At 48.8% G+C, this 25,933-nt stretch overlaps 1 protein-coding gene and 1 pseudogene across 2 annotated transcripts; one reads left to right on the forward strand and one right to left on the reverse strand.

Annotated features, from left to right (window-relative positions):
* Positions 1-1,350: 1,350 nt before the first annotated feature.
* LOC144145903 (uncharacterized) lies at positions 1,351-19,318 on the reverse strand. Of its 2 annotated transcripts, none has more exons than XM_077677734.1 (4): positions 18,581-19,318; positions 15,126-15,299; positions 13,090-13,239; positions 1,351-1,791 (listed from the first exon to the last, which is right to left on the reverse strand). In XM_077677734.1, exons 1-3 carry the CDS (start codon positions 18,840-18,842, stop codon positions 13,217-13,219), a joined length of 459 nt encoding a protein of 152 aa, XP_077533860.1. In that variant the 5' UTR covers positions 18,843-19,318; the 3' UTR covers positions 1,351-1,791; positions 13,090-13,216. The 2 variants fall into 2 exon arrangements, with proteins under 2 accessions (XP_077533860.1, XP_077533859.1); XM_077677733.1 differs by lacking the exon at positions 18,581-19,318 and adding an exon at positions 17,763-18,396.
* On the forward strand, positions 6,357-7,231 carry LOC144145902 (uncharacterized; annotated as a pseudogene).
* Positions 19,319-25,933: the final 6,615 nt, after the last annotated feature.

Genomic DNA, 25,933 nt, shown 5'->3' on the forward strand with positions numbered 1-25,933 from the left:
ACAGCCAGAGGCAGGTTGCTGGATCATTCACCTTTAAAAGCGTGAGCAGTTTATGTTAAAGTTGCCGGTCACAACCGAATTCTTGGCCTGAGTGGGAAATGCATGTAGCGTGAATTTAAAGGTACGTGCTTGATAGATGTTAGGCGAGAGGTGCACAGCAGCACCCCGCACAAAATCACTGCCAACCGACACAGTGCGATACCACCATCATGGGCACGCTGACATAGGACCGACCAGTTGGCATAAGCGGCACTGTGTTGTTATACGTGTTTCTTCTTCGTTCGTTTCATTGCGCCGTAGTAATTATCAAGCACTTGCATAATCCTATTTGTCGAGCAATGTTTCAAGAAACGATAACTATGAACCGTAATTCAGATGAAGCAAACTGAGCATGAAATCGGTGTGGCCGACAGAGCTAAGGTTTCTAGAAAAGCTTTTAGGGGCCCAGGTGGAGCAATATTGCTGTTGATTGATTGACTGTAGGGTTTAACGCACCGACGCCACGCAGGCGATGAGACGCGCCATAGTGGAGGGCTCCGGATTAACCACCTGGGGATCTTTAACGTGCGCCGAAATCTTGTACACACAAGCAATATTGCTGTATTGCTATGGACTTGTCAGCTTTTCTACTGGTTTCTGGCAGATTAGTGCATTTAGGTTCACCAGGGAGTTGACATACGAAACTATCCAGTTTATGCACCTTTCTTTAAAGTCGCGAAACATGCAACGTAGCAGGATTGAAATGGTGGGTTTAATTACCGTATCAAATTTCTCTATGTATAATCGGTTGCTGCCAGACAAGCACCGAGGGTACTTTAAAACACAATCTCCTGAACAAAACAATGTTATGCTGTCTTCATGGCTCCTTTAAGGTGACACCTGCTATAGATGGCGACACGGGCAATGTAATGATCTTGCCAGAGACCGTCTCCGCACAATGAAGGTCGAAACAGCAACCCCGGTTCAACAATAGCTCAAAATAATATCAGCAATGCCCACGCTCAAACCATCAGATGGTACACAATGTAGATGCTCCCAAACGATGGCCAGACATGATCATTCATCAGGGTACATTCAGGCCTGTGACACGTAGAAACTGACGCGTGTTCTACATCGACAGCGTAGGTGGCTAATAACCTCATGTTCAACCCCGCCACTGATAGTGCTACGCAAGGCTGCTAAGGCCAGACCGGATACTAGGACACCAGTCACAAAGTCCCTATCCACACTTGCCACATCGGGGACTAATGTGTCCACAGCTCCGCCTAAGTACACAAGCCGACGTAGGCAGTTCTTTGAACAGTTGTACACCACATGTTTACAAGTGCCATCTCGAGAGAGAGAGAGATAGAGAGAGAGAGTTAAACTTTATTCAGTGGCTGAATAGTTGCTCAGAGAGTCGGCGATTAAGCCCACCTTGTACCCGACGGCGGCACCTGTGGCCGGGCCCTTCATCATGGAGGTAAGCGGGTCTCGCTGAAGCACTGGAGGTCCCGCACGGATTGCCAGAGCCACAAGAGCCTTCTGGATGTCCTTGTTGGGGCTGAGATTTCCAAGTGGTAATAGCACTTGCTTGTCGTGTGCAGTGGGTAAATCACAGCGCACTTCGTTGAAAGTGACCACAGGTTGCACTGGAGGAGCTGCTGTAGACCCAGTGTGGATGCATCACCGGGCAGTTCTCTAGAACAGTAGCCTCATAGGTGCTTGGAAAGTTGGCAGCTGGTTGGCGTGCACCTGGTCATTGAACTCCAGGAGTAGCTCTGAATGCTTGGATCAGGGATGTTCCAGAGCCTGCGCGAGAGCACACAGAGGTGTACGCATGCAGGTATCATTCAATCTGACCCAACTGCACAGTGTGAAAACAACACTTGTGCATGACCAGAATACCAGATGCCACATGTTTCTTTGTGCTACCCCATTCAATATCGATGCTTGGTTGAAGAAAACCATATTGTTCTTTTTAGGCCACGTGAGTTATTCCATCGAACCAATCGCTCGTGCGCAGCACCTGCAGGCCTTCTCGCATAGCGGTACCACCGCAAGTGTGCATGAGCAGTGTGTGGATGAGGGAAGGCGTTCCACATGCCAGATATTGCATACACCTGCCAATACCACACCTGCCAACCTGGTGACGAATTTGAAAAACCTGCGGATGGGGGGGGGGGGGCAGCACACTTTAATTTTTTAAAGCAAAGCTTTCTAGCTCTACCAGTCAACGGTTCTTTCATGACGTGCAGGACAACTCCCAATGTGGTGAAGGCAGCAGGAGGAGAGGGGGCGCAGGGTTTCGCTCACGGAGTAGTGATGGCATGGCAAATTTACCCAGCATTCCCCGCGCGGAAGTGCCTGCTCACCGGCAGCGGTGGTACGGCTTTGTCGTCTGCTTTAGCGACGGTTGTTTTGGGCCTGTTTTGGTGCAGCTTCGCGTCCATTCCGCGCTTCTTTCGCACAGCTTGATTAACTTGCTCGAGAGCACATCCCGAGTAACCCGCACCCGACGGGATTAAGTGGTCGTACGGAAAACATATGTTAAGGATTGGTTTGCAGGGTGGGATAACAAAATGTACAAACCACATAGACATCTGGTCGCTAGAGAAACGCTACCTTCTACGCAGTGCTTGCCACGAATGGGACCCCATTTTCTAAATTGGTGCGTACCAATTCGGTTGTGTTTTTAGAGGTATTACAAAAGGCGAAAGTAGCAACTGGTTCTGATAAATAGCGATTATAGAAGTTCCCTCAGCTTTCTCGCAATTCTCAAACTTACTAAACTAACTAGTTTAAATCGGTATAAATGGGAATCACTAAGCTCACATGCCGAATTGTTTCGGTGTCTGCGCTTGTGTCAAGCGGTGGTGTAGCCCCAAGCTAGCACATCAGGATGGCTAGGTTCTGCTGTCTCACCCTTCAAAAAACAGTCCTCTCCATTTTCTTTCTCCCAACTCACGGCCGAGCGGTGTCCGCCACTCCAGCCAGCCGTGGCCGACGCTGCTGCGTTCAGGACACCGCCCCCGCGAATTCCAGGTAACGGCAGGCAGAATATCTGGTTTCACTCTTTGTAGAGCCACGTGCGTGAATTCAAGTGACGTCGCACAGGCAATTGTTGTGGGTGTCATTTAAAGCTTTGCTTTCCAACCACCTTCACAGCGTGGACTGAAGCCAATATTTTTTAAGTTAAAAGGATTAACATTCTGTGTCAAGTATTCTCACGTTTTCGCAACCATAAGTGAAAATTGTAAGCATGGTGCAAGAATAAGTGTGTGAACGAAGGCCGCGAGGGCGCAGACGGTTTAGTCGCACTTAAACTCGTTCCAGCAGGTAGAAGCACTGGTGTCAGGGCCATGGTAGCCGGGTTATGTGCATTGCCCATGGGCGTCGGGGGCATTAAAGGCAAGCGCAGCAATCACCCTGTACTACAAAACTCAATCGATGGCTTGTGCAGACTGGGTGAGCAATAATGGGGCATTCCTTCTCAATTCAATGCAGCACGAGAGATCGTAAGAAACCTGCTGTCTCCAACGCAGCGCGGACCTTGAGAGCGGGATGATTACAATCAGCTGGCACTATGTTATTTACACATGGCACTTTTGCGCATGTCCTTTCCTCTTTGTAAAAACAAGTGTGTAACAAACACTGCTTCAGCAATTACATGCAATACAATCCACCAAATCACGTCAGCTTCACCAGCTTGCACAGTTGCTGGGCTTTGTTCTTCATTTGCAATAGCCTCTGCTTGTAAAACTGCCTCATTCTCATAGCAACGTACCCATGTAGCAAGCTGGCCATGATTTGTCCTTTGTGGCTTGGACAAGGAAATGAAAATTTCTGCTTTTCAAGCACACTCTCAACAGTGGGCCTGTTCAATTTACGGGCATTCTGGCATCCCGCGGGCTGCCAGAAGCTTGCTCTCGGGCAAGATGTTGCATCATGATTACGTTGTTCAAGCGCTTAGGGATACACCGGAAGCCAGGACCGAGCCCAGCTTTGACGAGCGCTGCGGAGCAACTTTTTTTTTTCGGTCGTCTGCTACAGTTTCAGCGGCACAATGTCGGACGACGCAAGAAGTGCGCTCACTGCTCTCCCCGACACGTTGTTTGCGGGCCGCCGTCATCTTGAAGATGAAGAGTACAATTGCGAAGCCGACGTTTTCAATGTGTATGTCGTCCTCGCGATGGTTCAGCGGGAAGAACGGCACCGCGTAGCCCTCTATGCGGAGAACGTTGTGCCGACCTACCTGGAGTTCCGAGTTCAGGAGACTGCTTCACCTGTCACGACGTACAGTGACAGCTCTGGTCGCCGAATTTCAACACTCCGAATTCTACCCCTGCAAGGACACCCCGAAATGCCTGCCCGGAAGACAGTTCTGATTGCCCTGTCATACATCGGTACACAGTGTACCGTGTACATGATCGCGAATTCGACGTGAGCGAGTCATCTGTTCACGCCGCTTGGAGTATTGGAGCTAAACAAGTGGGCGTTCCACCCTTGTTCGTCGAGGAAGCGGAGGACTGCTGGACATGATCGGCGCGATTTATGGGTGCCGCATTTCTAGACCCTCGGAGTTCGAAGGGAGTTCAGTTACTACAATGGCAAGAAGTTTTACTCCATCATACTCCAGGTGATCTACAATGCGGACTATAGTGTTCATCGACGTGTTTGCCGGCTTTCCTGGCAGCGCCGACTACGCAAAGTGCTGCGGGAGAGCTTTTTAATTTCTGAAGGAATAAAAAAACTTTCATTCATGGCGTGCGGACAACGAATGTACTCACTTAGAACCCCTTACACGAAGTAATAAACAGAGACATGCCTTCATATAGAATTGCGACGCCGTCCCCGCGCACGAACTGAAATAGGCCCTCCATGTCAGCCAGAAGACGCACCGCAAATGACCGTCTAGGGGCGAATTATATGTCATCTCACTTCCCGTTCAAAAAAAAAACAGGTGTTGCAATAAGAAAAACCAACTGAAATGTGCGCGAAAGTGATTTTTCAGATCAAATAAATAAACTCCAAACAATCAAATCCGAAATAACGAAAAATATTCGCAATTTTATTTTGAAACTGGCCATGCCGCTCTCCTTTTGTCGTCTGCTAGCAGCATCGTCTGCTATCTGCAAGATCGGTGCCTGCTCGCCGCCAGACCACGAACGCCCGGGCGGCTCTGGCAGCTTGTGGGGAGCCAGAAGTTGCCGACTCAGAAAAATCGAAGACATTCTGGCGCCGCCGGAAGTGACGTTTCGGGCTGCCCGAGAAAAACGAATGACCGTCTCTCGCCTCTGGCAGCCCCGGGCAGCCAGAAGTGGAAAATCGAACAGGCCCAGTGAGTTCATCAACAGTCCTGTCAGCCTCATGCTTATGACACTGCACTTTTGCGACTTGCAGAAAGTAAAAAATATGATGCTTCAAGTGCAAAAGGCAACCTATGGTTTTGCACAAAACAAGCGTTCCTTCCGGTTGTTTGTGAACTTCGCTTTCTTCAACAAGGCCTTCTCGACACACGAGGCAGAATGTGTTGCAAAGTTTCCTGCACATAAATCCAGCAAGGTAGTAAATGGTGCACTCAGAAGTCCCGAGAACTTTATAAACATGATCAAAACATGATCGCACTCGACTTGTGCTAAAACTAATCCATCTAGTTTCTGTTTCAGCACCTGGAGTTTTATCGTTTGTGCAACAGCTTCTTGGAAAGCAAGCTTCAAGTCTGTCAGTGTAAGCGTACAGTGTTCCTGGCTACCCTGGAGTTGCAATTTCCAAATGTCGGTGACTTCATTAGACTATAGAAGGACAACATATATTACAAAGTTGAAGAAAAGTGGGCATAGAGGGGTGCTTATTCTGACCGCCAACATGGCGAATGACCCCAAAAAATCGCTCTAGCACATCCTGATTGAACTTTCCAGTCAGAACGTTCTTAAAACAGCAGATTTTTAAAAGGTACCGCGACAGCTCCAGTGCGGAGAGAACTGTCACACGAAAGCCTTCAGCCGTCTGGTCGGTTAAAAAGTTTGTTCCAGCTATTTTGCCTGATGCTGCTTCCTTTTCCAACGTATTTAGCCAATGCAGAAAGGAAGCAAGAATGTTTAAATCCTTGCTTCCATTGGTAATGCCCTTGTTGGGATTGATATCGTGTCTGTGCATCGTGGTGCTGCCGCAGACGCACCTCGCTATCAGCGGTGACCCCGGACTGTTGTTCTACGTGATGTCAATGCCACGGTGTGATAGTGGTTCCAGCCTGTATATAAGCCGCCACCCTTCTCCTTCCTTTTGTTAAACTGTTTCGTTGTGTGACCGAACAAACACGTGATGCACTCAGCCAGCGTGTGCTGCCTGCCGGTCCCGCCCCTGCTTCTGTGAAGATACAACAGTGGCAACGAGGAAGGGATCCGCGTGAATCCGCACTGCCGACAGACGCCCAGGCCCCTTGTGGAAGCAGAAGACTGCAACATGGCAGAGGCTGGCAAGTTCGAACCTTCCCTCAAAGACGGAGACGAGGATTTCGAATTGTACATCGAGCGGCTCGAGAACTTCCTTCGGGCGACCGAGGAGAGCGACGACCTCAAAGTTTCGGTGCTGGTTACCGCTATTAGGAAGAAATCCTACCGTACGCTTAAAAATCTACTAGCTCCCACGAAGCCCGAGGACAAAGAATATGCGCAACTCATTCAAGTCCTAAAGAAGCATTATGCTCCGGAACCCAGGGTCATAGCTGAACGTTTCCGATTCAACCGCCGGATTCAGTAGGACACAGAACCGGTAGCAGGCTTTGCGTTGGAATTGAAGAGTCTGGCTCCCTCCTGCAATTTTGGGGTTTCGAAGCTTTGCGGGACCGTTTCGTGGCAGGGCTGAAAGACGAGATAATGCAAGCAGAGCTTCTAAAGAGGACCACACTGACGTTTGCAGAGGCGTGCGAACTAGCCCAACGTATTGAACTCGCCCATTCCGAGACGAAGAAATTCCAGCCCCAGGGGCAAGAACTGGGTGTCCACGCCGTACAACGACAAGCTCCGAGTACCAGGTCGGGACAGCCGCGTGGAGACTACATGGAAAACCGAGCGGCAAAAGAAACAAGGTAGTCTTGCCATCACTGTGGAGCCTCCTCCCACACCGACGAAAGGTGCCCGTTCCGGAAATACCGCCACCACGCCTGCAAACGAGTGGGCCACTTGGCAAGAGCGTGGCGGTCGTCCGCCAACACAGCACATTATGTGGAGGACAGCAGTGGTGAGGACAGTATTTTGATACAGAATGTATTTTCCTGTGACTAGAGTGTTCGAAGCTATACTGAAAATATACGGGTCGGGTGCCGTAATGTGACGATGCAAATAGATACGGGCGCGTCTGTTTCTATCGTCCGCGAGACTCTCCATCAGCGACACTGGGCGGGGCGACCGTTGTTGCCGTGAACATAAAGCTAAAAGCTTATGGGGGAACGCCGTTAGCGGTTCGGGGCAAGCTGATGATGCCGGTAGAGCACAATAACCAGACAGCAACACTGCCTCTGGTCGTTGTCCACACGTTGCAAAAGAGTGAGACTGCGATGCTAGGGCGAGACTGGCTGGAATCTCTTAAGTTGGATTGGTTGAGTGTGTGTGGGGTGGGAATCGATCGAGTAGATAGCTTGCTTGAAAGATTCGTGGAAGTGTTCGAACCAGAGCTTGGACTGATAACGGATTGTCAAGTAAGCTTGTTGCTGAAGGATGGCACAACACCGGTCTTTTGTAAACCCCGACCAGTCCCCTTCGCACTCCGAGATCCCGTTTCCCAACAATTGAGGGCCCGGCAGAACGCAGGGGTGACTGTTCCCGTCCTAAAAGGCGACTGGGCCACGCCGCTGGTAGTGGTTCCAAAGGGAGACAACACGGTTAGGATACGCAGAGACTACACAATGACGGCGAATCCCCACTTGCGCACCGATCATCATCCGCTGCCAGTCATGGGAGACTTGTTTGTTGCCTTGCATGGGTGCAAATATTTCACTGTGCTTGACCTTTCAACAGTGTATCAGAAGCTGCAGTTGCACGCTTACTCACAGTCTTTGCTCACGATAAATACACACATGGGGTTGTTTAAGTTTACGCGCCTACCGTATGGGATAACCAGTGCACCCTCGATATTTCAGGCAGACATGGATGATGTTCTAGGAGGCCTAGATAAAGTCATCTGCTACCTTGATGATGTGTTGATTGCCAGGGAAAGTTTTGAGGAGTGTTGGGTCATGTCTGGGTCATGTGCTTGACGCAAATAGCATTCAGACATCGGATGATAAGGTGCACGCTATCAAACAGGCGCCGATACCAAAAAACAAACAGGAGCTGCGAGCATGTTTGGGCATGCTAAATTTTTATGCCAAATTCCTTCTGAACACGTCAGCAGAGCTCAAGCCACTGTACGAGTTGTTAAGCGAAAATGTAAAGTGGCAATGGACGGACAGGGTGGTGGATACTTTTAAGAGATCTAAGGGTTGGCTTATGCATACTCGAATGAAAATGTCACGGAGTCATGTTTGGTGGCCTTGCTTAACGCTAGACATAGAGCAAGCGGTGAAAGAGTGCATCACTTGTCAGTTGTCACAGAATGCAGCGCCCAGAGTGCTACTAATGTCATGGGGCTGGCCAACGCGTAGATGGCAGCGAGTTCATCTCGATTTTGCGCAAAGGGATCAGCCTTTTAGACGCTCATTCGAAGTGGGTTGAGGTGTTTGTCATAACAACAAGTGAAAAGACGGTAGAGAAATTGCAAGGTGTATTGCGGCCTACGGACTACTAGAGGAGATCATGACCGACAACGGGCCCCAATTCACATCGCAGCACATCGAAACATTCCCGAGCAGGAATGGAATTCGTCATTCCAAATCTCCTCCCTATCACCCAGCTTCGAATGGTAGCGCCGAACGGTGTGCTCAGACAGTCAAGAAGGACTTGTTTAAACAGATACTAGATGAAGAAAGAAAAGGAGAAAGGAAGTCCATACAACATTGTAGCGACCAATTCGTCTTCAGTTATTGCAACACCCCATCCAGCACCACTGGTGATACCCCGGCCCAGCTGTTCTGGTCGTGGCAGCCCAGAACCAGGCTGAGTCTGCTGCACCCGCATGCGCGAAAGGTGGGAGCAGACGAAGCTCCACGCAGACCAGAATCGAGGGCCATGGAGAGACTTCAGTCAAGGCGACCAGGTCTTGGTAAAAGGACTCCGCCCGGGCGCCGACAAATGGCTGCTGGGTACAATTGCCCAGCGGTGCAGCGCTTGCACGTACATCGTTTGCGTCGGAGACGAGGATCGAGATGTTCGTGCTGATAACCTGCGACTGCGTACATTTCAGGAGAACCGGAACTGGCTTAAGGCGGCGGGAACAGTACTGGAAGGCCGAGAGTTTAAGATGGGGGTCCACTCTTCATGGACGCTAGAGAGCCCACCTCGACCAACGGTCAACGGTCAGGACCAACCGTCAGGACCAACCGTCAGGACCAACCAGCATTGAACCCGACTTCACCAGCAGCTGAGTCGGCAAGGCTTACTCCGAGCCTTCTACCTGACAGCGGTCCAATGCTCGCCAGTGGTCCCCATAATGGCGACCCCTCAAGACAATCAGTACCGCAGCTTCGACGTTCTACCCGGTTGAGGCGCCCGCCAGACCGTTACGTGCCATGAGATGAAACCTCGTGAGGGGAGAGGAGTGCTGTGTTATCGTGTTTGTGCATCGTGGTGCTGCTGCGGTGACCCCGGACAGCGGTGACCCCGGACTGTCACGCCCGGTGACCCTGGACGCGACGTCAATGCCTCGGTGTGATAGTGGCTCCAGCCTTTATGTAAGCAGCTGCCCTTTTCCTTCCTTTTGTTAAGCTGTTTTGTTGTGTGACCGAACAAACACGTGTTGCACTTAGCCAGCGTGTGCTGCCTGTCGGTCCCGCCCCTGCGTCTGCGAAGATACAATAGGGATCGTTCCTGTTCAGTGCGTCAAAGAGGTCACTGAACTTTTTTGTAAACTGCACTGTCCCTTTAGGCCACCTGTTTGTTCCCCTTGCTGAGTAGAACTCTAGGCCATCTGCTACACTTCGGCTAAGAATTGTACTGGCCAGCTTCACACGCATCTTTTCAGTGTTTGTGGGATTGATGCGTGCAAAAGTTATCTTTGTGCAGACACGCAGGTAGGCAGGTTGGTTCCCATCCTCAACAAATAGCTTATCGTAATGGGCCTAATGAGCACGCTCAGCATTAAAACAAAGCGCCTTTTCGGCATGGAGATGATTATGCACACACTTCATCGGATGCAGCGCATCTGAAAAGACATAAACACTATGTGTGTCATCTACAGGGTGTATGAAGGAGTGCCTAGTGTGCTGCAGCAAGCCACTTATCCCAAACTCCCCCCACCTGCAGCGACTTGTCCCCAAAATCGCAGTAGCCACTATTGCTCATTGTCTTGGAATGCACCCGCACTTCCTTGCCTACTTGCATTTCATCAAATACAAGGATACCGTGTCGCTGAAACTCGTTCTTCACGGCCAGCTTCTTCTTTAGTGCAGTGAGAAATCTGCCGTCAAATCCGCATTTTGCCCTAACCACGTTCAAGTACCTCTAAACTGTTGTTTCACACGGTAAAGGTAGCCGATCGTTGCGGCGAAGGAGAGAGTATGCTGCAGGGCTGCAGATGTGCAACAGGAGGAACATCAAAAGCCAGTCTTCTGTGAAGCGAAGGCATTTCTTATTCTGAAATCTGGCTGCTGAAATGCATTCTGACTGAGGTTAGTTGTGCACTTGAAAGATTCATTTGACTGGCTTTGACGTCAAGCTCTCACTCGGAAAGCATTTGAATGCGTTGACGACCTTGCTCAAGTCCTGTAGAAAGGTTCCTAAACCTCTTGAGAAGGTGACTTTTCGATATCCTCAAAGCATAATTAGCACGTCGCAGTGCTGCTACCTTGTCTTTGCTTTGCTGCCATTGCAAAGTGCACGAACCCTAAGCCTTCCCTTTGCGCTTGTTCTCTAGTTTTCTTTTTGGTGTATCCGTAAGGTGTCTGAAAGGCTGGCACATTTCTGGCAAACTGATGACTACAAGTTGAGCATGACTTGGCAGCTGTTGTGTCACCATTTGTCATACGTCAACAAATGCACTTCTTGGCTCCACATCTAGATACTCCAGTGTACTTGTAGTGTACTCCTACACACTTCAGGAGATCTCCGACATTTTCAACTGTTGGCATGGGGCCTGAATGCTGCCTATTTTCAACCAGCACTGTCCTGGTCACCGATCTCCACAATTCCTGGTGCCACCAATGGCGATGCAAAGCTAGCGGCTCCCGAAGAGCATGACGCAGTTGCGCCTGATTTGTCGACATGCGGTCAGTTCGATGCACCTTCACCTGCAATTTTCACGCACTTTGACTGGGAAAAGACAACGCTGTTTGACTGGCCAAATTCAATCCTGTGAAGACCCCATGTTTCTGATAGAAGGCAGGGTTCCAGTGGGCCGTCAAACAAATCTCCGAAGGGTGAGGAAACAGCCTTTGTTGACAAAGCTGAGGCGCTTTGCTCACACTCACCTGCAAAATTCGCGTTTTCATCGAGCAGTGCCGTAAAAAGAGGGCTGGAGCCGCATCCTCCGTAGTCTGGGCTAGGGAGATCAGTCGGCTGTTCGCGAAGCTCCTTCACTGCAGGCGTGGCATTCTTCTTTTTCGCTGGTGGAACGAGCTGGAGAGGATGTCGTTCCACGGATCGCTTCCTGTTTTAGTGGTCTTGGAAAGGTACGCAGGGCAATCAGGAAACTTTGTCGGCAGAGCGTCCTTCGCAAGTTCTGCATGTCGTGGTATGCTCATCTGGACACGTCCCCTGTATTCTGCAGTCTATGTTTTCGATACAAGGTGCAGCTCAAAATGTCTTTCACACACGTGGTCCATCGGTTGCAGCAACCCGGTCTTCCCTTGGGATTGCATGAAGCCACACGTTCAAGCATTCCTCTTCTTTCAGGGTTAAAAATAGGGAAAACTTCTCTTGACAGGTCTTGTATCCTGTCGCGCAATGAGGCACGAAACACTTTTTTCTCATCACGGAATTGCATTCAGCACTTCGAACAAAAACACGGCACTCAATTCAGCGCGCTCGCCTCCCAAGCGGCAAGCCAGCGCTGTTGAGATACTTCTTATTCTTCCACCGTGATCGTCAGTCTTCATGAGCAATGAGCAACAGCTCTGCCAAGCAGCAGGAGCAAATTCTGTCGTGTACGATTTTAAAAACACTTGGTACAGTACTGTCGCAGCTTCGAGCCCTCCTTGCACTGCAAAGCACCTACCGCAGTCGTACCACAGGCCGTACTGCATCGGACGCGGCAGTCATACAAAGAACGAAGCAAACACGGAAGCCCTAACCGGCCCGCAAACGCGCTATAAACAGTCTTGTCGAGGTGGCAGCGAGTTCTGGATATGAATGCATAGCCAGACAACAGAAGATTCAGCTTCTGCTGCTGATGGTAACAGGTGTATGTATTGCCCTCTCATAGCTGCGCAAGGTACCACAGTGTCATCTTAATAGATGGTTTCTTTTTTTTTTCCAAAAATCAAATCATTTCCTGTAAAATTTCAAGCAAGATTTGTAAAATCCCAAGAAAGGTCGAAATTCGTAACTTTACAGAAAATTCGGAAGAGTTGGCAAGTAGTAATACTGAACTTAGCTAAAATAAGCGTTGCTGTATTTTTTTTAGTGCAGGAGAAGCCCGCAATGAGAAGCCTGCAAACGGTACCCCCTACAAGGGTCGCACAATTTTCCGGCCGAGTATTGCACCAAAACTGAAACAATCTTCTTGGTGTTTGGGGTCACCACTTAATCGATCAGCTGGGCTCCCATAATAATGCTTCCAGCTTTTTTGTTGTTGCTGTTGTTTCCTGGAGTTCAAACGTAACACGACAAAAACTTGAGGTTAAGTTTTTATGAACTTGCGAAGGCAGATTATTAAAATCCTTGTCACACGACTCTAACCACTTCCGGGAGAGATGCAAATTTCCTGTGCTTGGCCTTGGCTGTCAACATAAAAGAGGTCTTGTTACAACGAAAGAACTTTTTTAAAGAAGACTTAAGCACTGCTCAAAACACTCACAGTTTGCAGCAAGCAGTCTATGGCGCCGCTGACAGCCCCTTCCCAGTCTTGCTTCACAACACAGCTGCCGACTTCCCGAACTATGGCAAGCAGCTGTGGATGGCTCCAGGCTGGATCGTAGTTGAACTTAGGTCTTCTTTCCAAGCCGTCCTGCACATCCAATTTTTACACCACAGACTTAATTTTCAAATAATTGAATTTGCTATATGCATACCTGCCAGGTTTGCCGGGATAGCATTAGGGAGATCTGACCGGGGGAGGGGGGGGGGTGTAGCAACAACAGAATGGGTAACCTTACACAGATTTAATTTTTTATTTACTTACAACATAGCAGGAAATGAACTGTTTCTTTGTCCAAACTACCAACAGGTTACACCACTTAAATGTTCCGACGTGGCTCACGCCGCCTCTTTCAGAAAGTCCTGGAAATAATACTGCAAGCGCAACACAAAACATCAGGAACTGAACTGTTTTGTTGTTTTGTCTAAACTAACAACAAGCTACACCACTGAAGAATTGGTAAATCTTCAGAACGGCCGTTCAGAACGGTCATGCTCGTGCGTAAATGAAAGCGGCGGTGGTGCTGTGCTTCTAGCAAAAGTAAACTAACAATGGGACGAACAGGTTCACCGTCTGTGCATGGCAGACTACGCTTTTTAAGCACTTCACTGATAACGATGCCGATTGGTGTCGGGTTGGATTGTCAGGTATACCTCCGGTGCATTGTGGCCAGACTGCGAAAAAGATTTTGCCAAAGACGGGTGCGTTTTCAGATTTTTGTTTCGGCCGTACAATCGTACAAAACCACGAAAATTTGGGAGTCTCCCGGAAAATTCGGGAAACCTGGCAGGTATGTATATGTATCACCGCAAAACAAAAAACTGCCCTCCTTCCGTTTGCCAGCGCTTATTCCAAACTAACACAAAGGAGAATAGCCACAACAGGCTCAAAAACTTCACCAGTTGAATTTTGTCTACATAAACCTGATGAAAGATTTGACAATCAAGTCATACGCTTCAGTGCTGCACGAAATTGATCACACGAGGATCCGAAGTCATTTCGAAAAAAACTGAAGGCGAAAAGAAAGCAGCCAATGCTCAAAGGGAACGTCAGAGAATGCACGTGTTGCCCTATACGCACAAAATTTCCCACTCCACTGTGAGTCGTAGTGTAAGCATCGCAGTTTCAGCTCCACGCAGCCTGGCCACACGATGCCCAATGATGCAAACGCAAGAAGTGTGTTCAACAAAGCATGTTGAGCGATCACTCGACAAACTGTTTCTACATTTCTGCATTTACTTCTACGTTTAAAGTTGAGACCGAACAGAAGGACATGAGAAAATTGCACACACGTAGATAGAAAAAAGTAAAGCTGAAAACAACTTTCCCAACCAAAAAATAATAAATCCTGCAATACCAAGATAACAAAAGCATAAGTCGCATATTGAATGTGTGCCCTAATAACATGACCTAAAAGTATAATTTCAGGTCATCAAAAATGCTTCTGCCATTAGCAGTGAAACAGCATTACATTACAAAAATATTTCCCTAAGAAAAACTTTTACTCGTGAGAATATGCCGGAGGCTTTTCTTCACTTCACCAAAAACCTGACCACCCTGACCCTGACCAACATTTAATGGGAAGCAGAAAAATTGAGAAACTCAATTAAAATAAAGTAAAAATGCAAGCTTCAAGTGGGGATTTTGTTTACTGTCCCACTCTCGCCCTACGACAAGAAAGGCAACAGTAATGAGCATCAAAAGAGCAGATTTCTTTCAAAAGAGCGGTACAAGTATTTAAAAAAGAGGAAAATGGCACCAAATCAGAACCTTTTCACATAGAAGAAGAAATCCCACATTTCAAATTGGTATTTTGAGCCATGCATGTATGTCAACAAGTTTTCACCTCAACAGCTCAAATATAACGAAATTTCCACCCAAGACGCAGCCATCTTTGCAACATATTGCGGAGACAAAGAAAGCAGGGCGGGGGGAAATAGCCTCCTTCTGATGACCAAAAGGTTGTGCCCACGTACCTGTACGTCGTCTTCTCCTAGTATGCCGTGTCTGCACTCCGACATTCTTTAATTTGACTTTCACATTTGCCTGCGAAGCCTGGAACCTCATTGGCACGATGGACTGTGTCAGCGTATTGCTTTTCCCAGGCGACAGCGATGGCAAAGTTACACTGGTTGCACGCGCCCGAGAACCTGGGACAAGAAATGCAAGAATATGTCGTCAAGTCCAAACTCAGAGGAACCGAGAGAATTTCAGCAGATTATTTAAGGTTCAGCCCAGTAAAAGAGACACCAAGCATGATTTGTGTGGTTTGTACAACAATTGCAAAGTGTTCCAAGGACTTTCAAGGCTCTCTGGGGGGATCATCGAGGACCACATTGTTGGCTAGAAATGTAAATAAGACAAATGCTCAGGGGTAAGATGGATGCTTGAATTTATGAAAAATCAGTAAAACTGGGAGAGTTACTGGACCCAACATTTTTTTTTTATTTCATGAAACGGACAAAAACATTACAAAAACTGGACTAAAGCAGACACTACCACAATTTCTTTGCTGTCAGGCACGGGAGGGGGGAGCAACAGCCATAAAGTATTGCTTCATCTTTAATGCCAAGCCAAGTGAAAGGTGAAGGTGTGTCAGCTACCATGCAATAGCAGGGTTCGATCGCCAATCTAAGCGGCTAATTGAGGCAAAATGCAGCCACCTGCACACCTCAGAAGTAAAAAAAAATCGAGCTCCTCACGTGACCACCAGAGCAAGATATGGTTATAATCGATGGGGCTCTCTATTATACTGGTCTCAGATATATATCCTCATTTTCAGAGTAATTCTGCAGCAATATTCAGCAGAGTAACCATAACGTTGAACTTTACTCCGAGTGCAGTTCCGATGTAGAACCACTCGCCGCGGTGGCTCAGTGGTGTTGCGCTGCTGAGCACGAGGTCGCGGGTTCGATTCCCGGCCGCGGCGGCCACTTTTCTGATGGAGGCGAAAAACAAAAACGCCCGTGTGCTCGAGATTTCGGCGCACGTTAAAGATCCCCAGGTGGTCAAAATTAATCCGGAGCCCTCCACTACGGCGCGCCTCATCGCCTGTGCTGTGTCGGTGCGTTAAACACCACAATCAATCAATCAAACAATGTAGAACCCATTTCCCCTAGGCCTGTAGTTACTCAAGCCTAGCTTCATGCTGTTCTAGCATCTCACTTTTCTTCAAGTCTCCTTATACTCCGAGATAGTGTTGAGGCACGCTGCTGCTCCCTGTTCCAGTGTTTGCACAAGCCCACGGCATAGCTTCCAGTCACACTTCACACTGTTCTAGACTCTCACGTTAACCCTGGTCCCTCAAGGCTTCTTCCTCGGGACTACAGTAGGCCTTGTATTCCTCTTCTGAAGCACTTCTTAAAGGAGCCATGAAGAGAAAATACAACTTCGTTTAATTTGAAAGAACTAGGATTCAGTATCTCACTCAGCTCCGTTAGAGCCGCAAAAGATGTTTTTTTAACGAAAAAAAGCAAGAATTATTTAAAAACTTTCAAATTGTGCGCCACAGTGACGTGTTATGAGCAAGAATGACGTCATACGGGCCAACAATAAAGCATAATTTTCAGTGCCTTAACTGCACGTTAGCATTCAAGTGATGCGGTCAAATGGAACTAGAGGCCCCATTACAGGACGTCCAGTCATGTGTCGTCGCGACAGGTGAGTTAGGGGGCCGCCAATCGCACAAACAAGATTCCGTGACGTCATAGAAAAGTTGCGGGAAATCGGCTAGGGGGTCGCGACTACTTCACACGTTTTCTTTAATATCTCCGTTATTTGTTCGAAGATTGCGATGATATTGGTATCATTGTTATCGGGACTAAGCAGTCTTTCTAACAAACCCAACTTGTATTTTGTCTTCATGGCTCCTTTAAACGCCAATGTTCTGTGTGTTCGCCTCCTCAGCGAGCGTTTCGGCAGTCCAACAGTGCCTCCCCGCTGCTGCCACATCCTCCTTGACCTCCAACGTGACAAACTCTTTAACGAGTCATTGTCGCCGATTAGGGAGAATTTTCTTGTTGTAGACTACGCAGCGGAAGCCCCATAGTCTCGCGAGACAGCAGTGAAGCCACAATGCTGAGTTTAGTTGTCACCACTGAGCTGTGCAGACATGCTTTTCTGCATTAATCCGCTGAAGACTTCAGACTGCCAATCCGCCGACTACACAGCTACCTTGACTCCGCCCCCGCATAGTCAGCTGTTCATCAAACTCAAAGTGGTAGAGCCCACTGCGAATGGCTTCCCTCTGCATCACGTTTGCTTCATGACTTCAGGATTCTTCTTCCAGACGCAGCACGCCAGCTTGGAGAACGAGAAGTGTTTGTGCATAAAAGACCCAGCCCCAGCTGCAACCCCTCGTGCCTTTTTTTTTTTTTTTTGTACTCTCCTCCGTTTTCCCCTACCCTCGCGCAGAATTGAATGAATACGTATTCCACTGGCAACACAATATTTTCACCGCAGCTTCTGTTTCATTTTCAAGCCAAACCACCTACAGCAACACTGCGGTAGCCAGCGTAACGGATGCACAGACGATAAATAAACATTTTGAGCGCAGCTGTAGGGATCGTTTGATTTAGCTATGTGGAACGGTAAATTGTGAGAGGGACGCATACAATTATTGGCCACTTCCCGGAAGGTCCGCGTTGCAGCCGTCGCACCCTCATTCCTCGCTTTGCGGACGGCGGCTGACTCGTCTGCGCGAACGACGGTGCCCCTGGTGTCCCGTCGGCGGCGGCGCTGGGCTTCTGCTTCGGCGTAGCGCACTTCGGGGTCTTCTCGACGGCGGCGCTTAGCTTCGTTTTCACGGGCGCGCACCACGGGGTCCTGGCGCCTGAGGCGCTGGGCCTTTGCGAGGGCTGCGCGCTTTGCAGCATTGGCGGACAAAACACTCGCGAAGTCCTCGTCACTCATTATTGTCCGGTGAGAATTAAGCAGCGTGGTAAAGACGATTGCAAGACGATGTTTTCCATGGAGCGAAACGTTTGCCGCACGCGACCGCACCCGCAGAACGCACTACCTGAGCTAGAGTAACCACCAAATATGGCTCTAGGCGAGCCGCGCATCGCATAGAGTTTCATTGTTGTATGAAACTCTAAGGTGCTTCGAAATAGCGTTTTATAAACCTTCGCTTCGACTAGAACCACTTAACATGCTATTTGGTGGTTCTAGATTGGACGAACACGCCGTATCAACGCGGAGAAGCTACAGTGTGGTAGCTACAGCAACAGCGGCAACAGCAAGAACAGAACAGCGCTCCATTCTTACTTGGCACGGCTCGCGAACAACCTCAAAAGTTGTCTGTGGCTTCAAAAACTGTATTTTGTTGTAAGCTTGCGCTTGGTTTTAAACTGGCTCCGATATGCCGATCTAGGAGGTTGCGCTTGAATACAGTGAACTAGAATTCACTACAGCTTGAACCTCGAACGCGCACCTTTGAAGGCGTTTTCCTTTTCCTTCTTCGCCGCCTGGTTGGCCTGGTGCCTAAGCCTTCTGCGAGCATTCTCGCTCGCTCGTTGCTGCGCGTTGGCTTGGCGGGCCACTCGCCGGCGCTTGACTTCACCTTCGCGTTCTTCAGCTGTTTGCGACGCTCGTACGCGGCGCATGTAGTCTCGCTTCTGCGACCGTATGCGTTCTTCAAACTCTCGTTGTTCTAGTGGAGAACGAACGACCCGTGGCCTCCCCCGCCTCCCCATGGCTCCGTCGAAATTTCGTGAGCCTTCCCGCGCGGGTATTTTATACTGAACGCTTCAACCGAGATATCAAACCAATGGCACAGCTGGCTGGCAGCGTAGACTCGGGAATTTAGGCCCGCACGAGACGGAGCGGTCGCAGCCGTCGTCCAGTACAGTGGCTAGAATCGTAATGCCCACCAGATGGCGATCCAGGTCCCCCAGTTTTCGTTCCACGCGGGCGCGAGAATACAACTTTCTGTGCCAGGTGGCTTCGTTCTCCTGACGTTGCGTTCTGCGTTGGGTTTGGCCAGGCATCGGTGCTTCGCTGTAGTGTTATCGGTTTTGTTTAATATCTCCGTTAGCTGATAGGCAGTTCCCATGTCTACTTCTTCTCCCGGCCAGGGGTCCTCTCCCTGGTCGGCTAGTCTCTTGGCGCAGGACCTGCCTCTGGATTCCTTCCTGCAGAATGGCGGGACGGCTGCCCCGGTGGCGATGGTCCCGACCAATGGTGGGGCAATCAGGTTAAAAAATTTCAAGACCATCCAAAAAGACCTGCAAGCCGCCAGTGAGCACTTCAGGGGTGTTAAGGAGGTGCGACCGTACGGGAAGGGCGGAATTATCTGCAAGTCATCAGATAAGGCCTGCTTGGTTGATCTGCTGAAGGTGGTGGTGGTGGTGGCCCATAAAGTGGCGCATACCCACTCAGGGGGATTGGCCAAGAAGAGTGTTCTCGTCGTTTGCTTCTTTCCCGGCAAGGCCTTTTGTCCCCTCTCATCTTGCGTGTACTAAAGGGATTGCCCGCAGAATTGACGTGGACATTTCCAAGTGAGCTCCTCGAGCAGTTTCTGGATGCCGGTGTGATCGCGGTGTACCGCTGCTCTCGTGTGGTGGACAATGTCCGCACCCCTACAGAATCGGTGATCACCACATTTGCGGGCTGCTCATGCCCTTCAGAAATCAAAGTCTGGCCCCTGATCTACAGAGTTGAGCCTTTGTCCCCCCGTCCTCGCCAGTGTCAGAACTGCTGGCGCTATGGTCACACTGCAGGAACTTGTAAATCCTCCACTCGCTGCTGTAATTGCGGGGCCGATCATTCCGCTAGCCAGTGTACTGCGGATGAAGTTACATGTTGCCTCTGTCAAGCTGCTCATCCAGCGGACTACTCGAACTGCCCAGCCCACGCAAGGGAAGTCAGGGTCTTGGAGGTGCTGGAAAAGCGCTGCTGTTCCCGCTCAGAAGCGGTAAATATAGTCAAAGAGAGAGCTTATGGGTATGCAGGTGCTACCGCCCGCCACACCCCAACCAATGAGGCTTCTCTTGCCAAAGCAATAGCGATATGGCACTGAAAGAGGTGCTGCCTGAGGTTTCGGGACAAATGGTCTTGTCGGTGACGGAACAGGTTTCGAACCTTTTGTCTGCTCAGACACAACAAATTGTGCAAGTCCTGTCTTTGCCTGCGCCGGTTTCCCAGGAGCAGGTCTGCTCGCAGCCTCTGTCCACGACTAACAGGGGTCAAACATCCCAGGCTTCAGCGGTGCGAGGGGAAAACCTCGTGAGGAACCCTTCATCCATAATCTGCCTCCAGACGGCTACTTCCAACGAGGCTATTAGCCCAGCTCTGATGACCGCCTCAACACACCAGGTTTTGGCTCCTTCGTCTCCTGTGGTTTCACAGGGTCAGGTTTCCTCCCCAGTTCTGAAGCCAGATTGTGAACTTGAAATGGAATTAGAGCTACCGGCTGCTTCGACAAGTAAATGGGCAACTTCATCGCTTTCGCAACAACCTACTTCCCCCACAGAATCAAAATCCAAAAAACCTAAAAAGGGCCAAACAGAAATTAAGCTTAAAGAAAGCATCTTGGAGGCAGCCATGGCTGCTATTCACTCCCCCTAATGTCCCTCCCGGTTCTTCAGTGGAATTGTCGTTCGATAACTCCAGCTCTCACAGATCTTAAATGTCTCATTAACAGTCAATGTCCTGATATTATTCTCCTCCAAGAAACTTGACTGTCCAAGGATAAGTCATCCACTCTTCCGGATTTTCGTGAGTTTAGATTAGATAGGGAGACCCGAGGAGGTGGATTATTGATTCTTGTATCTTCCAAATTTTGCCACAAAGCCAAACTGTATTTTCAATCCTCGTCACCGGACTGCGAACTGCTGGCGATTCATATGTGCCTCCCTGGATGCGTTTCTTTTTCTTTAGTTAATGCATATTTCCTTAACGGAGTGACTGCCACAGGTCCCCTAGATCTTGCTCTATCGTCGAGTAAGCAACACCTCGTGATCGCCGGTGACTTCAACTCACATCACGTCAGTTGGGGTTTTAAAACAGATACCTGTGGCTGGCGATTATTAGACTGGATGTCCACCAACAATCTTCTTTGTTATAACACGGGTAGTGCGACATTTTTCCGGAGCCGAATGCGACCTGTCTTGGATTTAACATTTGCAAAGGGCGTTTCAGTCTCTTCGTGGAGTACTGTTGATTGCCCGACAAATAGCGACCACATACTGGTAGTTTTTTATGTAGCTGTCACTCCAAGTACACCGGAACGGGTATTGCAGACGTTGGTAAATTATGAAGTTATGAAAAAGAAATTGCATTCGGCTATCATATCGCTCCCGAATGAGCCTGAGGAAAATAGGGCTAAGAAGGTAACAGCCGCATTGAAAAACTCACTAAAGAAGTCTGAATTCATTGTTGCTTCTGCAAAGAGAGAGGGTACAAGCCCCTGGTGGGATCAGGGCTGTTCTAGAGATTATCGGCGTAGGAAGGCAGCGTGGAAGAAGTTCATTCATAATTAGAGTCCCGATAACTGGTCAAATTTTAAATATTATTCGGCTATTTTCCGCCGAACACTCTCTACGGCCAAGCAACTGCATCATTCGCATTGTTTCTCGGCGCTTTCAGATACAAAAAACAGACGTGCTCTCTTTACTTTCTTGCATAACCGCAAGAGTTTAGACAATCGCAGTAACGATGTTTCAGTCGTGGAAATGTCTGATGAAATCGTGAATTCGATCAAAAAGGTCGCCCAGGACTTACAAGTCAGATTCTCATCTACACTATCACCCATTGTTGTAGAAAGTATACCAGTTGTAGACTTCGCCCCTGTCACGATGGGAGAGATGGGGGATGTTGTTATGCGGCTGCCGGGAGCCTCCCCGGGGCCAGATGGGGTTTCTACTCCCGCGATAAAACTTTTGTTTGAGGAATCTCCTGACGATCTATTGAGTATTATAAATACTTCATTGGAAAAATCATGGATTCCTGCAGATTGGAAAATCGCAATAATTGTCCCCCTTCTAAAGAACTATACCCCAGCCTAAGTGTTATTCCGGACAATATTTGCCCAATTGCACTAACTAGCAGCCTAGGCAAATTGATAGAGAGAATTTTGTATGGCAGATTAGGCCAGTTTTTGTCCAGTAAAAATATTCTGAGCCCGCATCAAATTGGCTTCCGTCCGGGTTGCTCCATTTGGTCCGCCCATGTTGACCTGGAGAGCCGTATTCAGTTTGCGCGCAGAAACAAACAGATATGCGCACTCGTCACACTGGATGTTGCTAAAGCATATGACAGCGTGGAATATATATCGTACTGCTAGCCAAACTTAATGTGGGGTACCCAAGTACATTCTTTCATGGATTCAACCATTTTTAATGGACGCAAGTTGTTTTGTTTGAAAAATGGCTTTAAATCATCGACTTTATATCAGACAATCAGGAAGTCTGTACTTATGTTTACGCTGATGACATAGCCTTTTTCTCTGCTGCCCAGGACATTCATGTTCTTTATCAAATGCTACAGGCATATTTGTATTCCATCGAAAGGTGGTTAACATACATAAATTTGAAAATCAATGTCAATAAGTGCGCTGTTAGTTTTGCCGGTATCTGCTCCGGTTACCCTCTGACTGATGTATCGGAGGCGACTATTCCTCAGGTGGCGTCTTTGAAGTATTTGGGTATATATAATCAGACAATGGATTGGCGCCCTCATATAAACCATATCGCAACCAAAGGGGAACGGGCACTTGGGCTGTTGCGGAGACTCAGCAATAGGAGTTTTGGAATGAGAAGGGACACTACTTTTTATTTACAGGGGGTACATGCATCCCATTTTAGAGTTTGGCTGCGCCCTCTTTTCCGTTTCACCAGATTACAAACTCAGAAAGCTTATTATGTTGGAGCATCGTGCACTGAGATTGTGCCTCGGCCTCCCAAGGTGCGTGGCCAATAGCATCTTGTATTTGGAGGCCCGCATTCGTTGCCTGGAGTCTCGGTTTCGGCTACTAACAGCACTGACGGTTATGAGGATTTTTGAATATCCACAGAGCAGATATTTTTCATTGATGGTTGCTCAGCCGGCACTCTTTTTCAGCTCTTGGTGGCCTCGCGACGTTACTCTCACCATTGAGTATCAATATTGCCACAGTACTGACAATGCCCTGTGACGTTCCTCCTGCACATTTAACTTTCCACAATATTTTCCCCAGTAACGCTAAAATGCTTACGTCGTGTTTTTTAACAGGAATACTCAACGACCATTTGGCAAGCTTTAAGGATTATGCAATAGTTGCAACAGATGCATCCCAGCGTGAGGAGCGAGCAGGTGTGGAAATTTTTAGACCACACCTTAACTGGTCAGTCTCGCTGCATTTACCCGATTTCACACCAATATTTCAAGCCAAATTCCAAGCGATAGTTCTGGCTTTAAAAGACGTACCTCTGCAGCACTTTAACGTAGCAATAATTACTGAATCCTTATCGGTTTGTTCTGCTCTGTCTTCATCCGAAAATTCCGCCCTTATCCGTACATTCAACTTCCTTGTGCCTTCCCATTTGCAGCACATCTGCCTCATTTGGGTTCCAGGTCACAAAGGGTTACAGCTTAATGAACAGGCCGATTCCTTGGCACGATCGTCGTTAGATGGCCCTCCAGTTGACCTATGCCCTATTCCCTTCATTGTAGCAGGAGCAAGGTTTTGTACCTACCAACACCTAGCAAGAGTGCAGGAAGGGATCATCACTAATTTTGAAGATTATGTCCATTTAAAACATAATTGGAATACTTGTTTTTGTGAATCTCGACAATGCAAGGTCACATTAACTACCTTCAGATGTCGAGTCCCCCAACTCAACTTTTATATGCACCTAGCTGGTCTAGCCTCCTCCTCCCGATGTGCTGTCTGCGGTGATCAGGAGACTTTAGAGCACTTCATTGCATTGCTGCGGTTTTTCAATGATGAGGCAACGTCATCTTGCCACGCCATTGCGACGAATTGGCCTGCCTATTTCCATGCCCGTACTACTATCTTTTGGGGCCACATCACTGGGATATTGTCACCGAGGGTGGGTGCAGCAATTCATGCATACGTTTCCGAGACCAGGCGCCTGCCCTGTTAGCTTTGATTCGTGCGTGTAGTTTTTCCGGTCCAAAAAGCTCAGTTGTTCTACTCAAAAATCTGCTTACAACTTTCAACCAATTCCATTTTCTTTCTTTTTGCGTATAAATAGCGAGGTGTACAAGATTCCAGTGTTTTAAGCGGGCGCATTAGCCCTTCTCACGCCCGATTCCTGGCCAATCCCCCACGTGGATATGAGCCAAGTCACCAGGAACAAAAACAACAACAATTACACTCAAGCACAAGAGTCTAGGACTTAAGACAACCAAATGTTCCAGAAGCCAAATTCATGTGTTTTTTAGCTGATTTTGTGTGCACTAAGAGTAAATGCTAGGAGAAATTGTGATTGTATACGTGTGTTAAGGCAGTGAGTGCCTCCATGTGAAGCCATATGCATGCACACACACACTTCCTCCATGTACACACACACACAAATGGAACACAAATGGATCATAATCACAGACAAGACTGATGAAACTGCTTGCGCACCAGAAGTAGCCATCCTTTCTCTTCGCTTGAAGTTCTCCATGACACGCAATCCAGGATCGGACGCTCTTCGTAGCCAAGCCGCTTGACGCCGTTTATCCCGATGTGCGGCGTCGTACCGCCGTTTTGCTTCTGCATGCCTGGCCCGTAACTCGGGATCGTCACTCATCTTCCGGCGCTTAGCTTCGGCAGGATCTTCCCGCTTACGCCTCATACACTCACGAGCGGCTTCCCTCCTCTTTCACATTCGCTCGGCTTTTAAATGCAGAGCATTTCAGTAACTCACGATGTCACCCGCGTTGACGTCTGTCGTAGTCCGCACCGTCGTTGTCCGCACCCCTCCCCCTACACTATATAAAAAAAAATACTATCCGGCGCCTGGTTTCGATCCCTGGACCCTGCGGGCGGAACGCAATGTACATGGTGCTCTACCCACTGCGCCACAAAGCCAACACGGAATGGGAGGCGACGAACGCGCCTTATATCCTTGACTCATTCAAACTACGTCAAGAAGCTGCTGATACAACGCATTCACTACCACCAACTTCCCAAACACTAAACGTTAACGCAATACACCCACCCCCTATGCGACGCATTTACTCGAGTCCCCCTCGCGGGGAGATGGGACCGCCAAAAACATCGCGTTGTGGACTGCGCAGTAAGGTGCCGGCACGTGCGAGAACTGCTCGCGCTGTTCGTTCCAGGCAGGGGGCGCGCGAGCACTGCGAAGGCGGGAAATTTGAACTGCTTTGGACAAACCTCCGTTCAATTCATCAAGAGAGAAGTGAGACAGGGAGGCGAAGAGCGTGATGGGTAGTAGCAGTAAGCGGATAACGGTGCCACAGGCCGTTATGGCGAATCACTGCTCTGCATTTACGACAGCTTTCACGTTGAGTGGAACGGCTTTAATTTTTTTTTTTTTTTCATCAGAAGAAAGCACCTTCTTCGTTCTGCCCATCTCGACAGTAACAAGAGGCCGACGCCGCCGGCAGGCCGGCACACACTTGCCTCCCGGTCTCTTTTTTTTTTTTTTTTTTTTGCCTGCTCAAAGCAGCGCGAGAGCACCTGTACGTCAGAGCTTACGTCATCACCAGGGTCACATCAGCCAATCACATACGAGGCACCTCCTCTCCACGGCACAGCGCGCGCGCTCATACCCAGCAGCATGGAGGAAAAACCCCAGCAGTCTCTCTCCCCCACTACGCTCCGTAACAT

Source organism: Haemaphysalis longicornis, unplaced genomic scaffold (genome assembly GCF_048455015.1).
Source record: "Haemaphysalis longicornis isolate Haplotype H1 unplaced genomic scaffold, Haemaphysalis longicornis Haplotype H1 scaffold_7, whole genome shotgun sequence".
In the NCBI taxonomy this organism is placed as follows: Eukaryota; Metazoa; Arthropoda; class Arachnida; order Ixodida; family Ixodidae; genus Haemaphysalis; species Haemaphysalis longicornis.